This window comes from Cotesia glomerata, linkage group LG7, assembly GCF_020080835.1.
Source record: "Cotesia glomerata isolate CgM1 linkage group LG7, MPM_Cglom_v2.3, whole genome shotgun sequence".
Taxonomy (NCBI): Eukaryota; Metazoa; Arthropoda; class Insecta; order Hymenoptera; family Braconidae; genus Cotesia; species Cotesia glomerata.
Window position 1 is genome coordinate 26,178,834 of NC_058164.1, and position 19,409 is coordinate 26,198,242.

General features: G+C 29.1%; 5 protein-coding genes and 1 long non-coding RNA gene across 6 annotated transcripts in view; 4 read left to right on the forward strand and 2 right to left on the reverse strand.

Moving 5' to 3' along the window:
• The window catches only part of LOC123269576 (keratin, type II cytoskeletal I-like), a 700-nt gene extending 159 nt beyond the window's left edge, over positions 1-541 (forward strand). The window contains exons 2-3 of the mRNA XM_044735415.1: positions 24-297; positions 364-541. Of these exons, the coding sequence (XP_044591350.1) occupies positions 24-297; positions 364-443 (354 nt within the window). The 3' untranslated portion in view covers positions 444-541. The remainder of the gene's footprint in view (positions 1-23; positions 298-363) is intronic.
• LOC123269572 (eukaryotic translation initiation factor 4 gamma-like) overlaps positions 1-2,915 on the forward strand; it is a 25,184-nt gene extending 22,269 nt beyond the window's left edge. The window contains exons 4-7 of the mRNA XM_044735403.1: positions 634-701; positions 780-894; positions 1,794-2,227; positions 2,293-2,915. Coding sequence (XP_044591338.1) covers positions 634-701; positions 780-894; positions 1,794-2,227; positions 2,293-2,755 — 1,080 coding nt within the window. The 3' untranslated portion in view covers positions 2,756-2,915. The remainder of the gene's footprint in view (positions 1-633; positions 702-779; positions 895-1,793; positions 2,228-2,292) is intronic.
• LOC123269579 overlaps positions 1-6,278 on the reverse strand; it is a 16,165-nt gene extending 9,887 nt beyond the window's left edge. The window contains exon 1 of the long non-coding RNA XR_006510455.1: positions 6,133-6,278. This is a non-coding gene — a long non-coding RNA (uncharacterized LOC123269579). The remainder of the gene's footprint in view (positions 1-6,132) is intronic.
• A 2,393-nt stretch (positions 6,279-8,671) lies between these two features.
• LOC123269575 (proteasome subunit beta type-3) lies at positions 8,672-11,711 on the forward strand. The gene is made up of 3 exons (XM_044735414.1): positions 8,672-8,782; positions 9,697-10,262; positions 11,586-11,711. Exons 1-3 carry the CDS (start codon positions 8,780-8,782, stop codon positions 11,632-11,634), a joined length of 618 nt encoding a protein of 205 aa, XP_044591349.1. The 5' UTR covers positions 8,672-8,779; the 3' UTR covers positions 11,635-11,711.
• Positions 11,712-12,016: 305 nt separating this feature from the next.
• On the reverse strand, positions 12,017-13,603 carry LOC123269574. Its single transcript, XM_044735413.1, has 2 exons — positions 12,654-13,603; positions 12,017-12,300 (listed from the first exon to the last, which is right to left on the reverse strand). The coding sequence occupies exons 1-2, from the start codon at positions 13,559-13,561 to the stop codon at positions 12,084-12,086; spliced, it is 1,125 nt and encodes a 374-aa protein (XP_044591348.1). The 5' UTR covers positions 13,562-13,603; the 3' UTR covers positions 12,017-12,083.
• A 1,873-nt stretch (positions 13,604-15,476) lies between these two features.
• Positions 15,477-19,071, forward strand: LOC123269340 (gamma-glutamylcyclotransferase-like). Its single transcript, XM_044734951.1, has 4 exons — positions 15,477-15,701; positions 15,944-16,242; positions 18,806-18,910; positions 18,971-19,071. The coding sequence occupies exons 1-4, from the start codon at positions 15,582-15,584 to the stop codon at positions 18,990-18,992; spliced, it is 546 nt and encodes a 181-aa protein (XP_044590886.1). The 5' UTR covers positions 15,477-15,581; the 3' UTR covers positions 18,993-19,071.
• Positions 19,072-19,409: the final 338 nt, after the last annotated feature.

Here is a 19,409-nt window from a genome sequence, read left to right on the forward strand (position 1 = left end):
TAAATTTATATAAAACTTTCTAGGCTGCACAAATGCCAAACATTCCTGGAATGCCGGGAGCTGGTGGAGGCGCAGGATTGGGTGGAGGATTTAGCATGGGTGGAGAAATTGGTGGCGGACTTGGTGGAGGTGGTGGTCCTGGTGGTGGAGCTGGAGCTGGTGCCAAAGCAGGATTTGGATTTGGAGCACAAGCTGGTGCAGGTATGGGAGGAGGCGCTGGAGAAAAAAATAAGAGGAGCATTGACGACTTTGATATCTTTCCCGAGTCCTTTTATGGCGCTCATGACCAAACTCAAGGTACGAATTTCCAATTGAATCTATGTTTTAAAAAAAAACTTTTTCTAATCTTAATTCATTCTTTAGGAATGATGAAAGGAAAGAGAATGGGACGTTCACCTCAAATGCCACCAGGCGGACCCCCACAACTACCAAAAAAATTCTAGACTTCTAATATGAATTTATTCGCACGAATGGCACCTATTACCTGATTTATACTGAAAAATGTAGTTGGCAATAAAAATAAATGCAAGCTTAATCAAAATCTCCAATTGTTCTTTTTTTTATCAACCCCAATCATTTTTAATAAAAAGATCTAGGTAGATATAATAAAAAAACGGCTTGTTTTTTGTTTAGTGTGTCATCTGCGTGAACGCAAGAGCAACCATGCAGACAGCGCCATGTGGTCATCGCGTAGTTTGCAGGTAATTTGCTAATCCATATTAAATTAGTTGTAAAAATAAGTTATACTTTTAATAACAACTTTTAACTGTTTTTCGCAGACGGTGCTTTGTAAAAACAATACAAATGGCCGTTTCTCAAAGACTGCTGCCCCTAAGATGCGTCATCTGTCGGGCTAAAATTCTACGATTGAAACAGACCCTAATTCCTCGCGACGTAAGTCTTAACCTCAATTTTTAGTAAAACTACACCCATATAAACAATTTTGTTGAAATAATAAGACGGGATAACTGAAAAATATGTTGTGATAACAAATGAGTGTAGTTATAGCAACAAACCCATTAGTTGCATTAACAAAATGTTTAAAGTTATACTAACAAACAAGGTTGTTAAATCACAAAATCAATTTATTGCTCTAACAAAATCATTTTGTTGCAATAACAAAACTAATTTATTGCCAAAATATTTTCCAAATCGACTATAGCTTATTATAGCATATTTTTAAATGTATTCTTAATTCCTATAAAATTTATTTGTTATTCCAACAAATTCTCATTGTTATTATTACAAATTCTCTTTATTACTTCAACAAATTGTCATTGTTACTCCAACAAATTCTCTTTGTTATTTTAATAGAATAATTTTTCTGTTTCAACAAAAAAATTTGTTATCAACTTAAAGATTTTGCTGTAGTAAAAAAACTGTTTTGTTTTTGTGACATATCAATAACTTCAATTCCTATGTTAACAAATTCATTTGTTACTACAACGTATGTTAGGTTATTTTCACAAAATTTTTTTCTGCGTAAAGAATTAAAAATTCCGTGCGCCTGAATATAGAGTTTGCATATATTTTAATGCTTATGATATATTTGACCAATCACGATACGAATAGTTTGCAACAAATATTTTTCATCTTAATTTTATTGCAGAAACTAGAATTCAAATTTGCGCGCGCAAGCGCGCGCCTTGACTATAGCGTTTGCATATGTTTTCGCGCTTATGATATATTCAACCAATCACATCACGAATAAATTGGTTTCACATACATTTCATCTCTATTTTATTATGAAATTTTTTTGGGTCTTAGTTAATTTTTGAATAATTTTATCGCAGTACTCGATGTCAGGAAAATCATGGGTGCTGCCACAAAGTGCATCAGAATACAATATGGGCAGCGGAGTAGGAACAAGCGGAAGCAGTAGATGGTCCAGCGGAAACGTACCAGCATCAGCGTCACTCTACTCAATGGCCAGTGGATCGTCCTCCATATCTGGCGTGTCTTCCGTCTCATCAGCGACATCTTCATCAGCAGGAAGTGCCTCCAGCGCCCCGGTTAAGCCCTCGCGCCATCTCAGGCAGCCCTCGGGAGTTACCTTCAGGCGGACTCAGACCCAGTCGATGAAGATGCGCATCCACGAGTACCAAGACCCTAACCCTCAAATTGTCGATAACGACGAGAACCGCGATAACAAGACCGACCGTCGGTTACCGCCGATAAAAGAGTTTCAGAGGGATTACCGAGCTGGAAAAGCTTCCACGAGGCTCAGGTAAGATTATTTTTGTTCTAAATTGAATTAATGGGTCAATTTTTTATGTAATTTTGATCTTTCAGATGCGCACAGAAGATAGTGACACAGTTAGAGATCACACCGAGCTATAGAGTGTCCCTATGCAGCCCTACGACGTCAAAACCTTTAGAACCGTCGACGACTAGAACAATGACGTCGTCAACCTCAACATCTTCGGCTTTATCATCATCCTCTCCACTAGCCGGCTCCTCAACGGCTACAAAAACACCAGCGACCTCTTCAGCGACAAAAAGACCCAGTAGTGTTTCAAGAAAGCCTTTGACCGTCGTTCAAGAGGTCCAGAATTCTAAGAAAGAAAAGGAGAAGGAGAAAGAACGCGAGAAGGCGGAAAAAGCGAGGCTCAAAGAGGAGGAAAAGGCGGAAAAAGCCCGGCAAAAAGAGGCCAAGAAACTCGCTAAAGAAGAAAAGAAACGCGCGAAGAAAGAGGCCAAGGCCCGAAGAAAGGAGGCCGAAGAGGCTCTTATCAGAGAAAGAGACGACAAGTAAGGATCCTAATCGACAGCGGCTTAAAAATCATCTAACTTTACAAACAATTAATTATTAATAGGCGATAATATTTAAAATAATGTCTAGTGGCCAAAGATGTTTATGAATATTTACGTAATTTATAATTGTAATTTTATTAATATATACATTATAAATCCTGTCGGGTATTTTGCATTTATCAACATCAGCCATGTGCTAAACAAATATCAGGTTTATTATAGACTAAAGCAATTAGTAAGGCTAGGATTTATGTGTAGTAGGTTATGACTCGCTTTATTTTAATTGACTTTTCGTTAATTTTTTAAAGGTTGAATTTGTTATCAAAATGCAGGAATTTTTGGTAAATATTTACAAGTGGGTCAACCATTTTGATTTTCATTTTTTTTAACGAAATTTTTATTTGATTTTATTTAATTAAAATTATCACAATTTATAAATTTTTTAGAAAATTGTGATATTCAAATTTTTTTTTAATGTTCGTTTTTTTATGGATTAAAATATATATATATATTAAAAAGATCAAAAAAAGATAAAGTAGAAATTATATCCAAAAAAAAAAAAAAATGAGCCAAAATTTTTTTCAACTTTTAAACGCAAAAAAGCTATCGTAATCTTTATTAACAAATTTTATAAATTTTTTAGAAAATTGTGATATTCAACTTTTTTTTTTTTCAATTTTTTTTTATGTACTTTTCAAAAAAAAATATCAAAAACATCAAAAAAGATAAAGTAGAAATTTTATCCAAAATAAAATGAAAGCCAAAATTTTTTCCAACTTTTGAAGGCAAAAGAAAATATTGAAATCTTTATTTTTTCCTTTCACGTCATATTTTATCATAAATGCGCAAAAAAAATGGAAAATTTTAATTTTTCACCTAGTTATGACCCAAAATAAAATTGACCCATCTTATAAATAATTACCAAATCTTTTCTTGGAATAGAATCAAGCTAAGACTTTAAATTAAACGCTCAAAATAAATTCTATTAGAAATTTTAGAATTATATTTATTGAAATTAAAAATAAAAATCTTAGATTTTTTATAATTAGTTAGTTAAAAATTATAAAATGTGATAAGATATTTTTAGTTTGAAAATTAATATTAAAAAAAAATTTACTAACGAGAAGTCAATTTTATTTGACGAGTTACATAACCTTAAAGATTTAAAATAATTAAGGAGCATGGACGTGTTTTGAGTCAATAATTATTTTAGCAAATCATTTTGTTAATCTAATCATTTTAATTTGATTAAATATGAGCCAGAGAATAAAATCAAAATGAATTTCTTTTGATCAAAAAACTATTCGATACACGTAAAATTAATGAATGTTTATTTAAAATTCGACGTACTGAGATTAATAATGTAACGGTGATAGGATTATAAATTATAAAATATTTTATAATGAATAATCATTAAATGCACATATCAAAATCACTATTTGGCTTTTAGTGAATCGGCTAGAACCCTAGAGAGTCAATTAAATTGTTGGACATTTATCAATTGTTAATTAATCATACATATTTTAACCTAGATCATAGATCATAGATCATATATCATGTAGCGCTTTTAATCACTAGTGGGTAAAGTTATCGGTAATTAATTGATAATTGATAGGTTAAACAAAAGGGTTGTGAGATTATATTAATGGATAAAGCTTAGGGCTTATTCGGCTGCGTCGTAAGATTGGTTAGTTTATTTAAGTATGTAAAAATATGAGTATAGACTTATATTTGTTAATCTCAGTGTCGGATAAAATCAAAATTTTAGCTTTATAATTAAGGAGATCCAAAGTGTAAAGAATGTCTATAAAAAAATAATACGTAGAAATACTTTTTTCTTAAAATTAATTTTTAAATTAATTAATAACATTTTTGAGGAAATTTCCGATAAATTTATTCATTAAATAATAATTAACATTTAATTGACTAATAAAAAATATAGCGCTCTGAATTACCGGTATACACTTGACAACACAAAAAGAGTTCCCTAACCTTCAAATTTATTTATGTTTACTGTTTAACTTAAATTACTAGGATCTAGCATTTAAAAAACCGCGGTTACTTATGTTTTGGGTAACTGCGCAAGCGGTGTTGCCAAGTCAAATACAAGACTTTAAAGAACGCAAGTTCCGAGTGATTTTTCATAAAAAATCTAAAATATCTCCGTAATACGTTCGGAAAGTAACTTTTTTTTATTCTTTTAATCTTTAGCTTATTATTTTTTCGATCAAATTCAATGAGAATAAAATTTTTTTTAAATCGTTAATTGCATTTAATTCTTAACCAAATACCGGCTGGTGGTATCTCCATTCATGTAAAAATTACAATTTTACCTAATTATTTCATTAAATCCCGGAAAAATGTTTTTTAATTTTTTTATTAATTATTAGGCTACGTAGATTGAATTTACAAATTTTCAGAAAGTTTTAAAAACTTGACTACTTCTCGTGGATCTCCTTAATACTGCTTAAATCTATAAAACTGCAAAATGTAATCGTTTAAATCCGTACCAGTTAATTATAATCAACGAAAAATTCTTAAAACTGAAGAGAGAGCAATCAGCTGTTAGATCTGAAGCCGCCATTGAAGATATCAACCCGCGGGATTTTCAAAAATCTTGAATATTGGCGGGAATTTTTACATGTAAAAATTACAATTTTCAAACCTAATTATTTTATTAAATCCCGGAAACCTGTTTTTTAATTTTTTTATTAATTATTACGCTGCGTAAATTGAATTTACAATTTTTCAGGAAGATTTAAAAATTTGACTTCGCGTGGATCTCTTTAAAATAATATAAAAAAAAATAAAATCAAAGTTTTTATCAAATTCTATTAAAAATTTCTACATTACCGACAGTTGAATAATTTTCTCGCTTGCTCCTAATTAGTCATTTAAATTATTTATAACGTGTATTGAATAAATAAAAAATAATAATAAGAAAGATGTACTCCATATAAATGCAACTAATTATAAAAAATAACAAAATGTTGGCAATAATCGTTTTACTTAATACTTTACCAATTTATAAATCGAATATATAATCAAAATTCTAATGAGAAAGGTACGAATGTAATTTTTTAACGTATTTGTTTGCACCTTTCTCAGGTTTATATATATACAAATATTAATATTAATATTTAATAAATTCTGTTGAAATTTTTATCACAGTATGTGATAAATTTTATAGGTAAATTCAAAAAATGGTATGTAGCTTTTTTTATTTTATATGCGCGCTTAATTAGAGTGACTTTCGAAGACTAAAGTGCAAAATATTATTAAAGAGTATTTTTAAGGACTATAATCGGTAGCTAAGAATAAATAACGTTTGAATAAATTATTATTAATAATAGTAATTAATATGAAATTTATATTTACCAAATAATGATGTAAAATATCTTCGAATAGAAATTGTAAAATGTCCCGCACTTTGTAACGGCTTTCAAGTAGAGTCTATTTTTAGTAGTTCTAAGGGATGATTCGTTGGTGAGAAGTTTAATTGTTTTCACTGATGTAAAGTGCAGGATCTAAATGAATCAAATAAAATATTGTAATTAATAAAAGTTTGTTCTTTCAAACCCAACTTTAAAATATTTTTTAACAAATCAATAACAATAAAAAAAATGCTTCTAAAAAGTTTCACTTAAAATTCTTATTAATTTCTACATGTGGAACTTTTTAATTAAATTTTTTTTTTATGATAATTTAATTGCCTTAAAATTCTAAAAAAATTTTTAATTTCTGTCAACTTTAGTGCACTGATAAAAGAATTTCTTAGTATTTAAGAAATCATTTTTTAGTATTTAAAAAAAATTTCTTAAACATCATTTTTTAGTATTTTAAAAATATATCTTAAATACTAAGAAATATTTTTTAAATACTAAAAAATGATGTTTAAGAAATGATTTCTTAAATACAAAGAAATCTTCTTTAAATGCTAAGAAATCCTTTTATTAGTGTGTCATAACTTTTCGAGCTCGGAAACTTACATAGGTTTGTTGCAGTTAAGTGCGGGTTAAGAAAATTTTCTTGGCACTTAAAAGTAGTGATTTAATTTTGTAGTCTTCAAGAAGTCTTCTCCTGGATTGAAGTCAATTTAAAATTGACAAGATGGCTCTTGATTATTATTTAGCCATAAGATTATATCGTTGCAAAGCGGCGCTTGTTTATTATTTCACCAGCCTTGATATTCTTCTCTGGAACCCTGGAGCTGGATCTGAATTCGGGATGTCTTCCCTGAGGGTCGGCAGTCAAGTAAACAAGTTGTCTTTACTATAAATAAATCCACTAATTTATTCAGCTGGAATTAATTAATTTAAAGTTAAACTAAAAAATACTTACCGCCCGTAGGGTAGTCGCCGCGCTGGGTACTAAGATTCGCGCGGACCATGAAGAGAGGTTGCCAAATTTTTTTTTTTTTTTTTTTTTTTTTTTTCGGTTATCTTGGTAAATTAAAGCTGAGGGTCGACATTTAAGTAACCAAATTGTCTTTACTGTAAATAAAACCACTAATTTATTACGCTGCAAAATTAATTTAAATTCTAAAAAAAACTAAAATACTTACCGCCCGTAGGGTAGTCGCCGCGCTGGGTACTAAGATTCGCGCGGACCATGAAGAGAGGTTGCCAAATTTTTTTTTTTTTTTTTTTTTTTTTTCGGTTATCTTGATAAATTAAAGCTGAGGGTCGACATTTAAGTAACCAAGTTTTTACTGTAAATAAAAGCACTAATTTATTCCGCTGCTAAATTAATTTAAATTCTAAAAAAAACTACAATACTTACCGCCCGTAGGGTAGTCGCCGCGCTGGGTACTAAGATTCGCGCGGACCATGAAGAGAGGTTGCCAATTTTTTTTTTTTTTTTTTCGGTTATCTTGGTAAATTAAATCTGAGGGTCGGCATTCAAGTAACCAAATTGTCTTTACTGTAAATAAAACCACTAATTTATTCCGCTGCAAAATTAATTTAAATTCAAAATTAAACTAAAACTAGTATACGTTGCGCGCGCAAGCGCGCGTGTGAATTTAGTATGGAGTTATCTATATTTTCATACTTATGATATATTTGACCAATCACGTTACGAATAGTTTGTCTTATTGTGTATATTTTCATATTTTTCATCTAAATTATAAGAGTGGATACTTACCGCCCGGAGGATAGTCACCGCGCTTGGTACTAAGATTCGCGCGGACCATGGAGAGAGACTGCTAATTTTTTAATTTTTTTTCGGTAATTTTGGTAAGTTAAAACGCTAAATTAAAGTTTTGATTTTCCAGTTCTGAAATTTTATTAAAATGTAGCTATTTTCATAAAATTAAATAAAAAATTCTTTTTTTGCCCTCCGGGCGGAAAGTGGCAACTTTCGTCCCGCTGCGCTAAACTAAGTTGCCGCTTTCCGCCTTCGTCGGACAAAAAAATAGTATACACTCCTCGGGAAGTAAATAAGAAAGCCTCAGATCACATGTTTGTTGACCTCGGCTTCGCCTCGGCCGAGGGATTACATGTGATCTGAGACATTTCTTACTTTACTTCCCTAGGTGTGTAATATACTATTAATTTAATCTGATTGGTCAATTGAGGTTAAATAGTTAAAAAATTATCTTTTGTAAATAAATGTTAATTAATAATTATTACTTTTAATATGAAGAATGTAAATTAAAATAAAATAAATATTTTAACAATAAAATAATTATGAAAAAAATTTAATTGAAGAAAAAAATTTTTTTATATTAATTTTTAATAAAAAAAAATTAAGTGACCTTAAAACTAATTATTGAAAAAATTCTCTGAAATATAATAATTACTTTTGAATTTTTTTTTAAGTAAGCGCTAGTGTTTTTTTCTTATCCATCGGATCCATAAAGTAGAAATTTACTTGTCCGATATTTCTAACAGCAATTAATAATAATAATAATAATATTGTATTTTATCAAAGCTTGAAGCCGCTTGTCTGCAAGCAACTCAAGGTTTATTTCATTCTTTAATTAATTAATTAAAGTCCAGGATTACAAAAATAAATTATTAAAATGGTAAGAAGTATTTTATTTAATAATTTTAATTAAATTTTCTTTTTTATTTGGAATTTTATTGAGTTTTTAGACTGTGACAATAACACTGTTTATTTTACAGGTTATATATTGACGTGATTATAATGACAGTGCAATTTTTCTAAGTTTATTTTATTTTTAAAAAATTATTTGTTTATTAAAAATTGTTTATAAATATTTTGAAGCTAATTGACTATTTTTTTTTAATTTTAAATATATTTTTTATTTGACAATAATGGTTTTTTATTTCACTAAAAATATCAATGATTTGACAGTATTTTAGTTTTCTTTTTAAATAAATTAGTTTAAAAAATATTTAAATAAAATTTACAATTATTTTTTATTTAAATTTGTCTGTAAACTTAAAAATATATATTTTTTTATAATTATTAGACAGTTAAATTATCAATTCAAAAAATTATTAAAAAATAAACAAGTAAAAAGTTTTAAAAAAAATAAATTTAATGAAAAAATGTTTTTTTTTTTAATAAATTGAAAAAATTAGTCAAAAATAATAATACTAAAATTAGCCAAGGTTCAAAAATTTTTTAATTTTTTAATTATTTAAATTACAAGTAAAAATATACAAAAAAAAAAATTGCACGGGTAATTTTTTAAAATTTTTTCTTTTATTTTTTTTATAATTTTTTCAATTAAAAAAAAATTTTAAGATGTAACACAATTTAATTTTCATCAAAAATATTTTAATTTAAATATTATAAATTTTTATTTTAAAATTATATAACAAAATTTATAATTTAAAAATTTGAGACAAAAATTTTTTAATAAAAAATTATTTAAAAAAATTTAATAATAAAAATAAATAAGTTATTAATTAAAATAATAATTAAATACTTACCTCGAGGATTTAATAATTAATTAAAAAAAATTTTCAGAGTATCTTGGCATACAATGGAGGCGCAATAATAGCCATGAAGGGCAAAAATTGCGTAGCGATAGCAGCTGACCGTAGATTTGGTGTCCAAGCTCAAACAATCACGTGTGACTTTGAAAAAATTTTCGAAATGGGCCCTCACATGTACGTAGGAATCCCCGGACTGGCCACGGACGTCCAGACAGTAAAGGAGCGCCTGAGGTTCCGGCTGAACCTTTACGAATTAAAAGAGAACCGCCGCATGCACCCGAAGACTTTCGCGTCCGTGGTGTCCAATCTCTTGTACGAGAAGCGATTTGGATCTTACTTCGTGGAGCCGATCATCGTCGGGTTGGACCCGGAAACCTTCGAGCCGTACATCTGCAACATGGACTTGATCGGCTGTCTCAATGAGCCGGAAGATTTTGTCGTAGGAGGCACTTGCGAGGAACAATTGTACGGTATGTGCGAGACCGTCTACGAGCCGGATCTAGAACCGGAGGATTTGTTCGAGACCATCAGCCAAGCTCTGGTCAACGCCTGTGACCGTGATGCTATTTCTGGATGGGGTGCTATCGTACATATTATGTAAGTTATTTTCATTAAAATTTTGCTTTATTAAATAATGATTTTTGTTAAATTGCACTGTACTTTCTTAAATATTAACATTTTTAAAGATATAAGCTCATCCTGATTTTACACTCATCAAGAGCTTTCATTTGAGTACCCACATGCATTTTTGATATATTTTTCATATATACATATATATTATATATATGTATATATGAAAAATATATCAAAAATGCATGTGGGTATTTAAATGATAGCTCTTGTTGAATGTAACATCAGGATGAGCTTATATTTTTAAAAATGTCATTATTTAAGAAAGTACAGTGTAATTTAACAAATATCTTGTGAACTATTGACATTTTTAAAGATATAAGCTCATCCTGATGTTACACTCATTGAAACCTTTCATTTGAGTACCCACATGCATTTTTGATATATTTTTTATATATACATATATATATAATACATATAAATATATAAAATATATGAAAAATTGATGTGGGTACTCAAATGAAAGGTCTTAATAAGTATAACATCAGGATGAGCTTATATCTTTAAAAATGTCAATATTTCACAAGATATTTGTCAAATTGAACTATACTTTCTTTTCTATTAAGGTTTTTAAAAATATAAGGTCATCCTGATGTTACATTCATCAAGAGCTTTCATTTGAGTACCCACATGCATTTTTGATATATTTTTCATATATACATATATATATATATATATATATATATATATATATATATATATATATATATATATATATATATATATTTAAATATATAAAAAATTGATGTGGGTACTCAAATGAAAGGTCTTAATAAGTATAACATCAGGATGAGCTTATATCTTTAAAAATGTCAATATTTCACAAGATATTTGTCAAATTGAACTATACTTTCTTTTCTATTAAGGTTTTTAAAAATATAAGGTCATCCTGATGTTACATTCATCAAGAGCTTTCATTTGAGTACCCACATGCATTTTTGATATATTTTTCATATATACATATATATTATATATATTTATAAATATATTTAAATATATGAAAAATTGATGTGGGTACTCAAATGAAAGGTCTTAATGAGTATAACATCGGAATGAGCTTATATCTTTAAAAATGTCAATATTTTAAAAGATACAAGGCCATTTCTCAATTATGTATCTAAAGATAGAGGATTTTCGAATGAAGCCTAAATATTTATCATAATAAATAATATGAAACCTTGAAAAAGCAGAAATTTTATCATATAACTATCCTTAAGACAAAATTTTTCTTATTCTCTTAATAATATATATTAAGAGCAAAAATTTATCAATAAACTTTTTTTTTTACAGCGAAAAAGACCGTGTTACAACGCGCACCATTAAAACCCGTATGGATTAATCAATTTAAATTAATAAAATATTAATAAGAAGTGCTGGAAATGTTGGAGATTTTTCATTAATAAATAAATTTAAAAATGAAAAAAATACTATGAATTAATTTATTAATTCCACAAATCCTACTTTAATTATAAGAAACACTGAAAATAAAATTTTTAAAGTTAAATCAAAAGTTTTAATCTTGTAGAAATTTTTATTTAAAATTAAATTTATGAAGGTCGAATTAATATAAGAAATTTTCAAGGGTTCCAAATTAAGTATTAAACAATTTAAAAATAATATATTTAACAGTACATAAATATTTATTTATATTCAAAAATACATAAACTATACAATAAATTACAAATCACTTTCAATAAAATAAATTACTCTATAGACTAAAAAAAAAAAAAACACTATATATCTCCAAACGCGTTAATAAAATTTTCCAAATCATCATTATTCAAAAACTCAACAATATATATAAATTAACGCATATGGCAGCGGTACAGCTTCTCTGAGCTTGGATACTTTATCTAATTTTTTCAAAAGTTCTGATTGTCTCCGACAAAATTTAATTCTCTTGGAGATCATACACTTAAAATAACAATATTTAGTCTCTCGATACCCACCCAAAAAATAATTATACCTCTCCAATAAATCCTCATCCCTAACCAATAATCTAAATTTTTTATCACTAGAATTTAAGTTACGCGCGCAAGCGCGCGCCTCATATTTATTGTCACGATATATTTGTATGTCGTTTATGTATATTATATTCACTTTCAACCAATCAGAATGAGAATAATTATTTTCGACCAATCACATCACGAATAGATTGGTTTCACATACATTTCATCTCAATTTTATTATGGGACTAGAATTCAAATTTGCGCGCGCCTCATATTTATGGTCATGATATATTTATGTGTAGTTTATGTATATTATATTCACTTTCAACCAATCAGAATGAGAATAAATATTTTCAACCAATCACATCACGAATAGATTGGTTTCACATACATTTTATCTCAATTTTATTTTTTATCATCAAAAGCTTGAACCAAAAAATCATACAAGCTCATAATTTTATCACTGAGTTCAATACAATCTCTCTTTAACCTCCCATCAATAAAATCACTTTGATAACTATGAACAAATGTCCTAACATCTTTATCACAGAGAGCCAATTCATCCATTAATTTAATTTCATCTTTAAGAACAGGCAGCCCAAAAGTCCTCCTATTAATCAAATCCTGAAGAATTAACTGCGAACAATCCCTTCTTTGTTGCCGAAGCATTTCCCTAAACTGCTCTGTGTTTTGATGACCAACATGCACGTCATTAATGCGCAAATAATTCTCCGAATTTTCATCAACTGGCAGCGTCGCATAATACAAAGCCTTGGACAAAGACATGTAAGTGTACTCAGGCAACAAATACCGCAATATATTACTGCAACTTCTATAAGCCGCCATGTTTACCAAAAACGTCGAAGGATCATTGTTAATTAACGCGTACTTGTCAGCCCCGGCTTCTAAAAAAGACATTACAGCTAAGCCCTGCTCCATCCCCCTTACTTGCCCATTTTCTTTTGAATCGTACCTATAACCTCTAAATTTTTTCGGGTCTAAAAGATAATGAGTCACCGGCACTCCATCATCATCGCGATGATTCACCAAATCAGGATCATCAAAGCGAATCATGAAGGGTGCAATGTCACAATAGTCCCTTTCAATGGCGTACATAGGTAATGTTTTGTTCGTGCAACTTATTGTACGCACACTTAAATCCGCCTGACCTGACAAGTATTCCGTTAGAAAATTATTTTGGTAGATAATAGCGAACGTTATCAGCGAAATTTTGTCCCCGAAATCGGGACACCAGCTTTGGGTCTTTAAAGAGTTTAATAAACATTTCTCGGCCAATCTCCGCGTTGATATTCGCATTAGCTTTCAGTAACACGTTCATTTTTAACTTCCCGCTAAGAAAATTCAAGATTTTCAAAAATCGGGAAGTTATTGTTTTCACCCAGTTTTGCAAAAATCGAGTTTTCATCAGATCTCGACGTTTGAAGGTCACAGGAAGCTTCCCTGACTATCCCCGCGAGGTTGTCACGGTGTCTGTATGTATGTGTGTGTGTGTGAAAGTATGTGAACCGCTTATAACTTTTGAACGGCTCGACCGATTTCATCGCGGTTGGTGCCATTCGAAAGGGCTTGACCAAACTTAGATTTTGAAAACTATTTGGACCGATTCAGATCAATAGATTTTGAGAAATCTTCAAAAAACTGAAAAAAAAATTTTTTTCAAATGTGGTTTTTTTGGAATAACTTTTAAACGGCTTAAAGGTTCAATTCCAAAAACTAATTAGCTCTTAACCTCAAAAAACCACGTCGATCGCCACCAGTCCGGTCAAAATCGGTTGATTCGTTCGAGAGATATCGTGAACGAAAGAAAACCGAAAAAAGTGTTTTTTTTCGGAATAACTCCGAAATTCCAAGCGCGATCAATTCAAAATTTGAGATTATTTGTGAGGCTTGAAAAACTGCGTCGAATGCTTCTAACCGCGTAAAAATCGGTTTATTCATTTAAAAGTTATTGCGGTTTAAAAATTCAAAAAATAGTGTCTTATCAAATCTCTATCAGACTTTTGAGCTCGAAGAGCTTTAAAGGATAGGAAAGCAATCTCTTTGAGCTCGGAGAGCTCAAAATAACCCATAAATTGTATTTTTGAGCTCGAAGAGCTCAAAACGTCATTGGTGCAATTTTAAGCGCCTAAGTATGGAATTAGCGGGAAGTTGCAGGGATGGCTTCAGGGTCAACCGTTTTCCTAATTTTTTCTTTTTGGTGCTTTCTTTCGGTGTTGACTAGACCTCCGCGCTTAAAATAGTGACTTTTTTGCTCGATATTTTAATAAAAATTTTATATCTCTGATCCTACTTTCTTTTATGGCTTGGTACAAAATTAAACTCTCATCCAAGACAGAAGAATTTGATGAACTCTCCATTTTTTCACTAATAATAAATTTAATTCGTTAATATTAATTTAGATTCAAAAATTTTAATAAACTTTTATTAAACTTACCTGAAAGATATATTGAATAATTTTTATAGAAAAAGATAAATATGTTTATCTCCCTTGTATTTAATATTCGACTTGGCCCGTTTTAAATTTTTTGTTAGATCTGTATTTACAAATTTAACTATACCTAATTAAACATTTAAGTTTTATGAGTTTAATATATTATTGAAAATATAATTAATATTTTTGTTTTTTGAGTATATTGTTAAGTCAAAAATAAAACTTACCTTCTTTTGTTTACCAAATGAACCTATAGGGTGTTTACGCTATATACCTAAAAACTGTGTAATTTGCAGCAATAGTTTTCCACAGTATAAACTATAGTTCTACCCTCTATGAAAATTACTATAAGTAGTCAAAAAAATTTTTTAATTTTATTATTTTTCATAATAATAAAATAGTTTTATTTTTTAAATTTAAAACTATTTTTTTTTTTTTTTCAAAAAAGTACATTTAAAAACAAAAATAAAAAAAAAACATCTTGATAAAATGAATTGAAAAAAAAAAAATCTTTTTTTTTTGAGTAAAAAATTTTGAAAAAATTTTTTTTATAGGGTTAAAAAAAAATAAAAAAAGTAGTGTAAAATGCGAAAAATGAACCGATAATAAATTCACTAACTTATAATTGAGTATACTTACTATTTACATTATCTAATTACTTCTACTTAATTTTAATTATTCTAATTAAACTTCAATAATAATAATAATTATTGAAAAAGATTACATAAGGAAACAAGTTGTTTGTTCTATTACAATTTATAATACTGGTAAGTTACTTCTCTTCAGCGGTACTGAGTAATCAGTCGATTGCAAGCTATCGTGACCGTTCTATTCAAGATAACTTCTTATTTATATATTTATACTGCATTTTATAATATTGTTAGTATGAATCTAACCGCAATGGCTGGCACTTTGCTTTACTTTGCGTATGGAAGTAATTTGCTCGAATCTCGGTTACATATCGCTAATCCTAACGCGACTTTTTTTGACATTGCGCGCTTAGAGGTAAGAAAATAAATTATTTTAAAAATTAAACTATCAAAAAGATTCCAACAAAAAATTGTAAGCAAGAATAATTTTTTTTTAAACTAATAAAAATTGAAAATATTAATTTTGGTGTACGCTGGGCTCGAACCCGGTTCCAATGCTTCGGTAAGCAAGGGCCGGATTCGATAAGCTACTAAGAATTTTTAAGACTAGTTTTTATCACAAAAAACTATCATTTTATTAAATTACTCAACTTTAAGGACTATAGAATCGACTTTGTGGGAAATTCTAAAGTATGGAGCGGTTCTGTGGGAACAATAGTTGAACTTCCAGGTTCTCACGTCTGGGGCGTGATCTGGGAATTACCCGCCAGCGAAATATCGAACCTAGATCGCCAAGAAGGTGTTCATACTGGAAAATACAAAGCTTTTAATGTTAATGTCACGACACCCGATGGGGAAATTTTTGAGTGTCGCACTTACAAGCAGAGTTTAGATCCTGAAGAAATTGTTGAGCTTGATCAGCTTCCGGATGATCGCTTACCATCTGTATCTTACATGTAAGCTTTTATAATACATTTTTTTTAATTATTAAAAAAAATGTTTGGAAAATCCAAAAGTGCACGACTCATAATGCTCATTTAATTATGAAATATTAAAAAAAAAAAAAAAAAAAAAAAAAAACAAGTTGTTCAAAATTCGCCCCTGGTGGAATAAATGTACATAATATCTATAGATATAAATATATCACCATCCATGTTAATTTTACGTGGATATATATAGATATACAGTCTTGTAGTTTTCGTTTTTTATTAATTGTAATTAAACGACACTGAATTAATTAGCCATTCGCATTCGGTGACCTACAATGGTCACTAAGAATTAAAAAAAAAAAAAAAATTAACTCAAATGATGGATTTTTTCACAAGTTACGGTGTTTCCGGAGTTTCATACATGACGGACAGGAAAATTTTTTGACCTATTTTGATGTTTTTTTCCGTTTCTATTGCACTAAATCAATTTTTAAAAAATATGGAATTAATCTCCATTAAATTATCTCGACAATAGTATGCAAAATATCTTGATTCCGTGAACTAACAAGACTATAATAATAAAAATAGTTGCCAAAATGAAGCGAAAAAAATTTTTCGATCGTAAAGGACTCTCTGATGCTTCGCATCATGAGTCGTGCAATATTTGGTAAAAGAATTCTTTTTATAAAAATTATTAAAACTTTTACAAATATTTTTAACTTCCCGCTAAGAAAATCGAAGATTTTCAAAAATCGGGAAGTTATTGTTTTCACCCCGTTTTGCAAAAATCGAGTTTTCATCAGATCTCAACGTTTTAAGGTCACAGGAAGCTTCCCTGACTATCCCTGCGAGGTTGTCACGGTGTCTGTATGTATGTATGTGTGTGTGTGTGTGTGTGTGTGTGTGTGTGTGTGTGTGTGTGTGTGTGTGTGTGTGTGTGTGTGTGAAAGTATGTGAACCGCTTATAACTTTTGAACGGCTTGACCGATTTTATCGCGGTTGGTGCCATTCGAAAGGGCTTGACCAAACTTAGATTTTGAAAACTATTTGGACCGATTCAGATCAATAGATTTTGAGAAATCTTCAAAAAACTGAAAAAAAAAATTTTTTTCAAATGTGGTTTTTTTGGAATAACTTTTAAACGGCTTGAAGGTTCAATTCCAAAAACTAATCAGCTGTTAACCTCAAAAAACCACGTCAATCGCCACCAGTCCGGTCAAAATCAGTTGATTCGTTCGAGAGATATCGTGAACGAAAGAAAACCGAAAAAAGTGTTTTTTTCGGAATAACTCTGAAATTCCTAGCGCGATCAATTTAAAATTTGAGTTTCTTTGTGAGGCTTAAAAAACTGCGTCGAATGCTGCCAACCATGTGAAAATCAATTTATTCATTCAAAAGTTATTGCGGTTTAAAAATTCAAAAAATAGTGTCTTATCAAATCTCTATCAGACTTTTGAGCTCGAAGAGCTCAAAAGCATAGGAAAGCTATCTCTTTGAGCTCGGAGAGCTCAAAATAACCCATAAATTGTATTTTTAAGCTCGAAGAGCTCAAAAACGTCATTGGTGCAATTTTAAGCGCCTAAATATGGAATTAGCGGGAAGTTGCAGGGATGGCCTTCAGGCCCTCGCGGTTTTTGAAATACCGTAAATTTTCGGTATTAATGCGTTTACTGTAAATTTACCGTTATAATTCTGAAATAATACGGTATTTCTGTGGTCATTTTGGCCAGTTTTTTTACTATAGTTATGCAGCATTTCTACCGTACTTTTGCTGCAAAGTTCAGAAATAATACTATAAAATTACTGTAAAACTCTAGAACTTTTACCGTAAAAAATCTATGTATTAACTATAATATAACTATAATTTTAAAGTAATAAAATGGTAGTTCTACGGTAAAAATACCAAAAATATACTATAATTTTGTCGCATTTATACTGATATGATTAAAGATATAATGCTTTCTACCGTAAGATGGACGGCTGTGTTTATTACTCGGTGAGTCTTATTAGGTGACTGAGTAATTAGATATGGATAGTGTCTCTGATAGCTCAACTGGTAGAACCTTCGGCGCGTAACTAAATGATCTGAGTTCGAATCCCGGTCTAGACTAAAAAAAATTAATAATAATAATAACAATCGAGAAATTAGTTTATCAACCTCTTAAAAATAATTCACGATAATTTATAATATTATAAAAAAAAATTTCAAGCTATTGAATAATAGTAGTAAAGCAGCATATTTTTGGTATTTTGCCGGTAATAGAAAGTAGGGATCTTCTTTTCCGGCTTTTTGCTGCAATAATGCCGCAGATATACAGTAAATATGCGGTATATTTACGGTTTAAATGCTGTAAATATACCGTAACTTTTCTATTGTATTGCCATAAATATTCTGAATTTATTTCGTAATTTTTTCATAATAATTCGACAAAAAAACTGGCTAAAATAACTGAAGTATTACGGTAAAAATACAGCATTTATATCGTATAAATACCGAATCTTTACGGCATTTCCAAAACCGTGAGGGCCGGGTCAACCGTTTTCCTAATTTTTTTTTTTATAATAATTATAAATTTAATTATTTGAACAGGAAAGTAATAATAAAAGGCGCGAAGGAAAAAAAATTACCTGAAGAATATATTAAATTTTTAGAAAGTATTAAATTTAATCCTGAAGGTACTCATATGCCTAAAGGGTAAGTTTTATATTTTAAAAAATTATTATTTAATTTTTTAAATAATTTAATTATTTTCAGATTGGATGTCTGTGATTTGTAACAATCGAATTTGGCTCTATAATAATTATATTGATTTAATAAATGGATTGTCAATTGGAAAATATTTTAAATTAAAAAATATAAAATTAAAATTAATTAAATTTAATAAATTAAAATTAATTAAATTTTATAAATTAAAATTAATTAAATTTAATAAATTAAATTAATTAAATTAAATAAATTAAATTAATACTTTAAAATTAGTAGAAAAAAATTAAAAATTTTTTAATTAAATTATATTATAAAAAATTTAATTTATTCTTAAAAATTTTGTTTTAAAACTAAAAATAATTATTCTGATAAATAAAAAATATTCTATCACTAAAAATAACTTTAATATTCATAATTACAGTTGCCTACCTTGAAAAATAATTCATTCTAATTATATATACGTTGAATAATTTTTTTCCTTACCCCA

Excerpts from the sequence above, each read along its gene's own strand:
- LOC123269340 (XM_044734951.1), top strand. The coding sequence starts at position 15,582 with ATGAATCTAACCGCAATGGCTGGCACTTTGCTTTACTTTGCGTATGGA. Across the intron at positions 15,702-15,943 it reads TTGACATTGCGCGCTTAGAG|GACTATAGAATCGACTTTGT; the intron begins GTAAGAAAATAA and ends CTCAACTTTAAG. Across the intron at positions 18,911-18,970 it reads GGTACTCATATGCCTAAAGG|ATTGGATGTCTGTGATTTGT; the intron begins GTAAGTTTTATA and ends AATTATTTTCAG.
- LOC123269575 (XM_044735414.1), top strand. Across the intron at positions 10,263-11,585 it reads GGTGCTATCGTACATATTAT|CGAAAAAGACCGTGTTACAA; the intron begins GTAAGTTATTTT and ends TTTTTTTTACAG.
- LOC123269574 (XM_044735413.1), bottom strand. The coding sequence starts at position 13,561 with ATGCGAATATCAACGCGGAGATTGGCCGAGAAATGTTTATTAAACTCT. Across the intron at positions 12,301-12,653 it reads CAAGCTTTTGATGATAAAAA|ATTTAGATTATTGGTTAGGG; the intron begins ATAAAATTGAGA and ends TAGTGATAAAAA.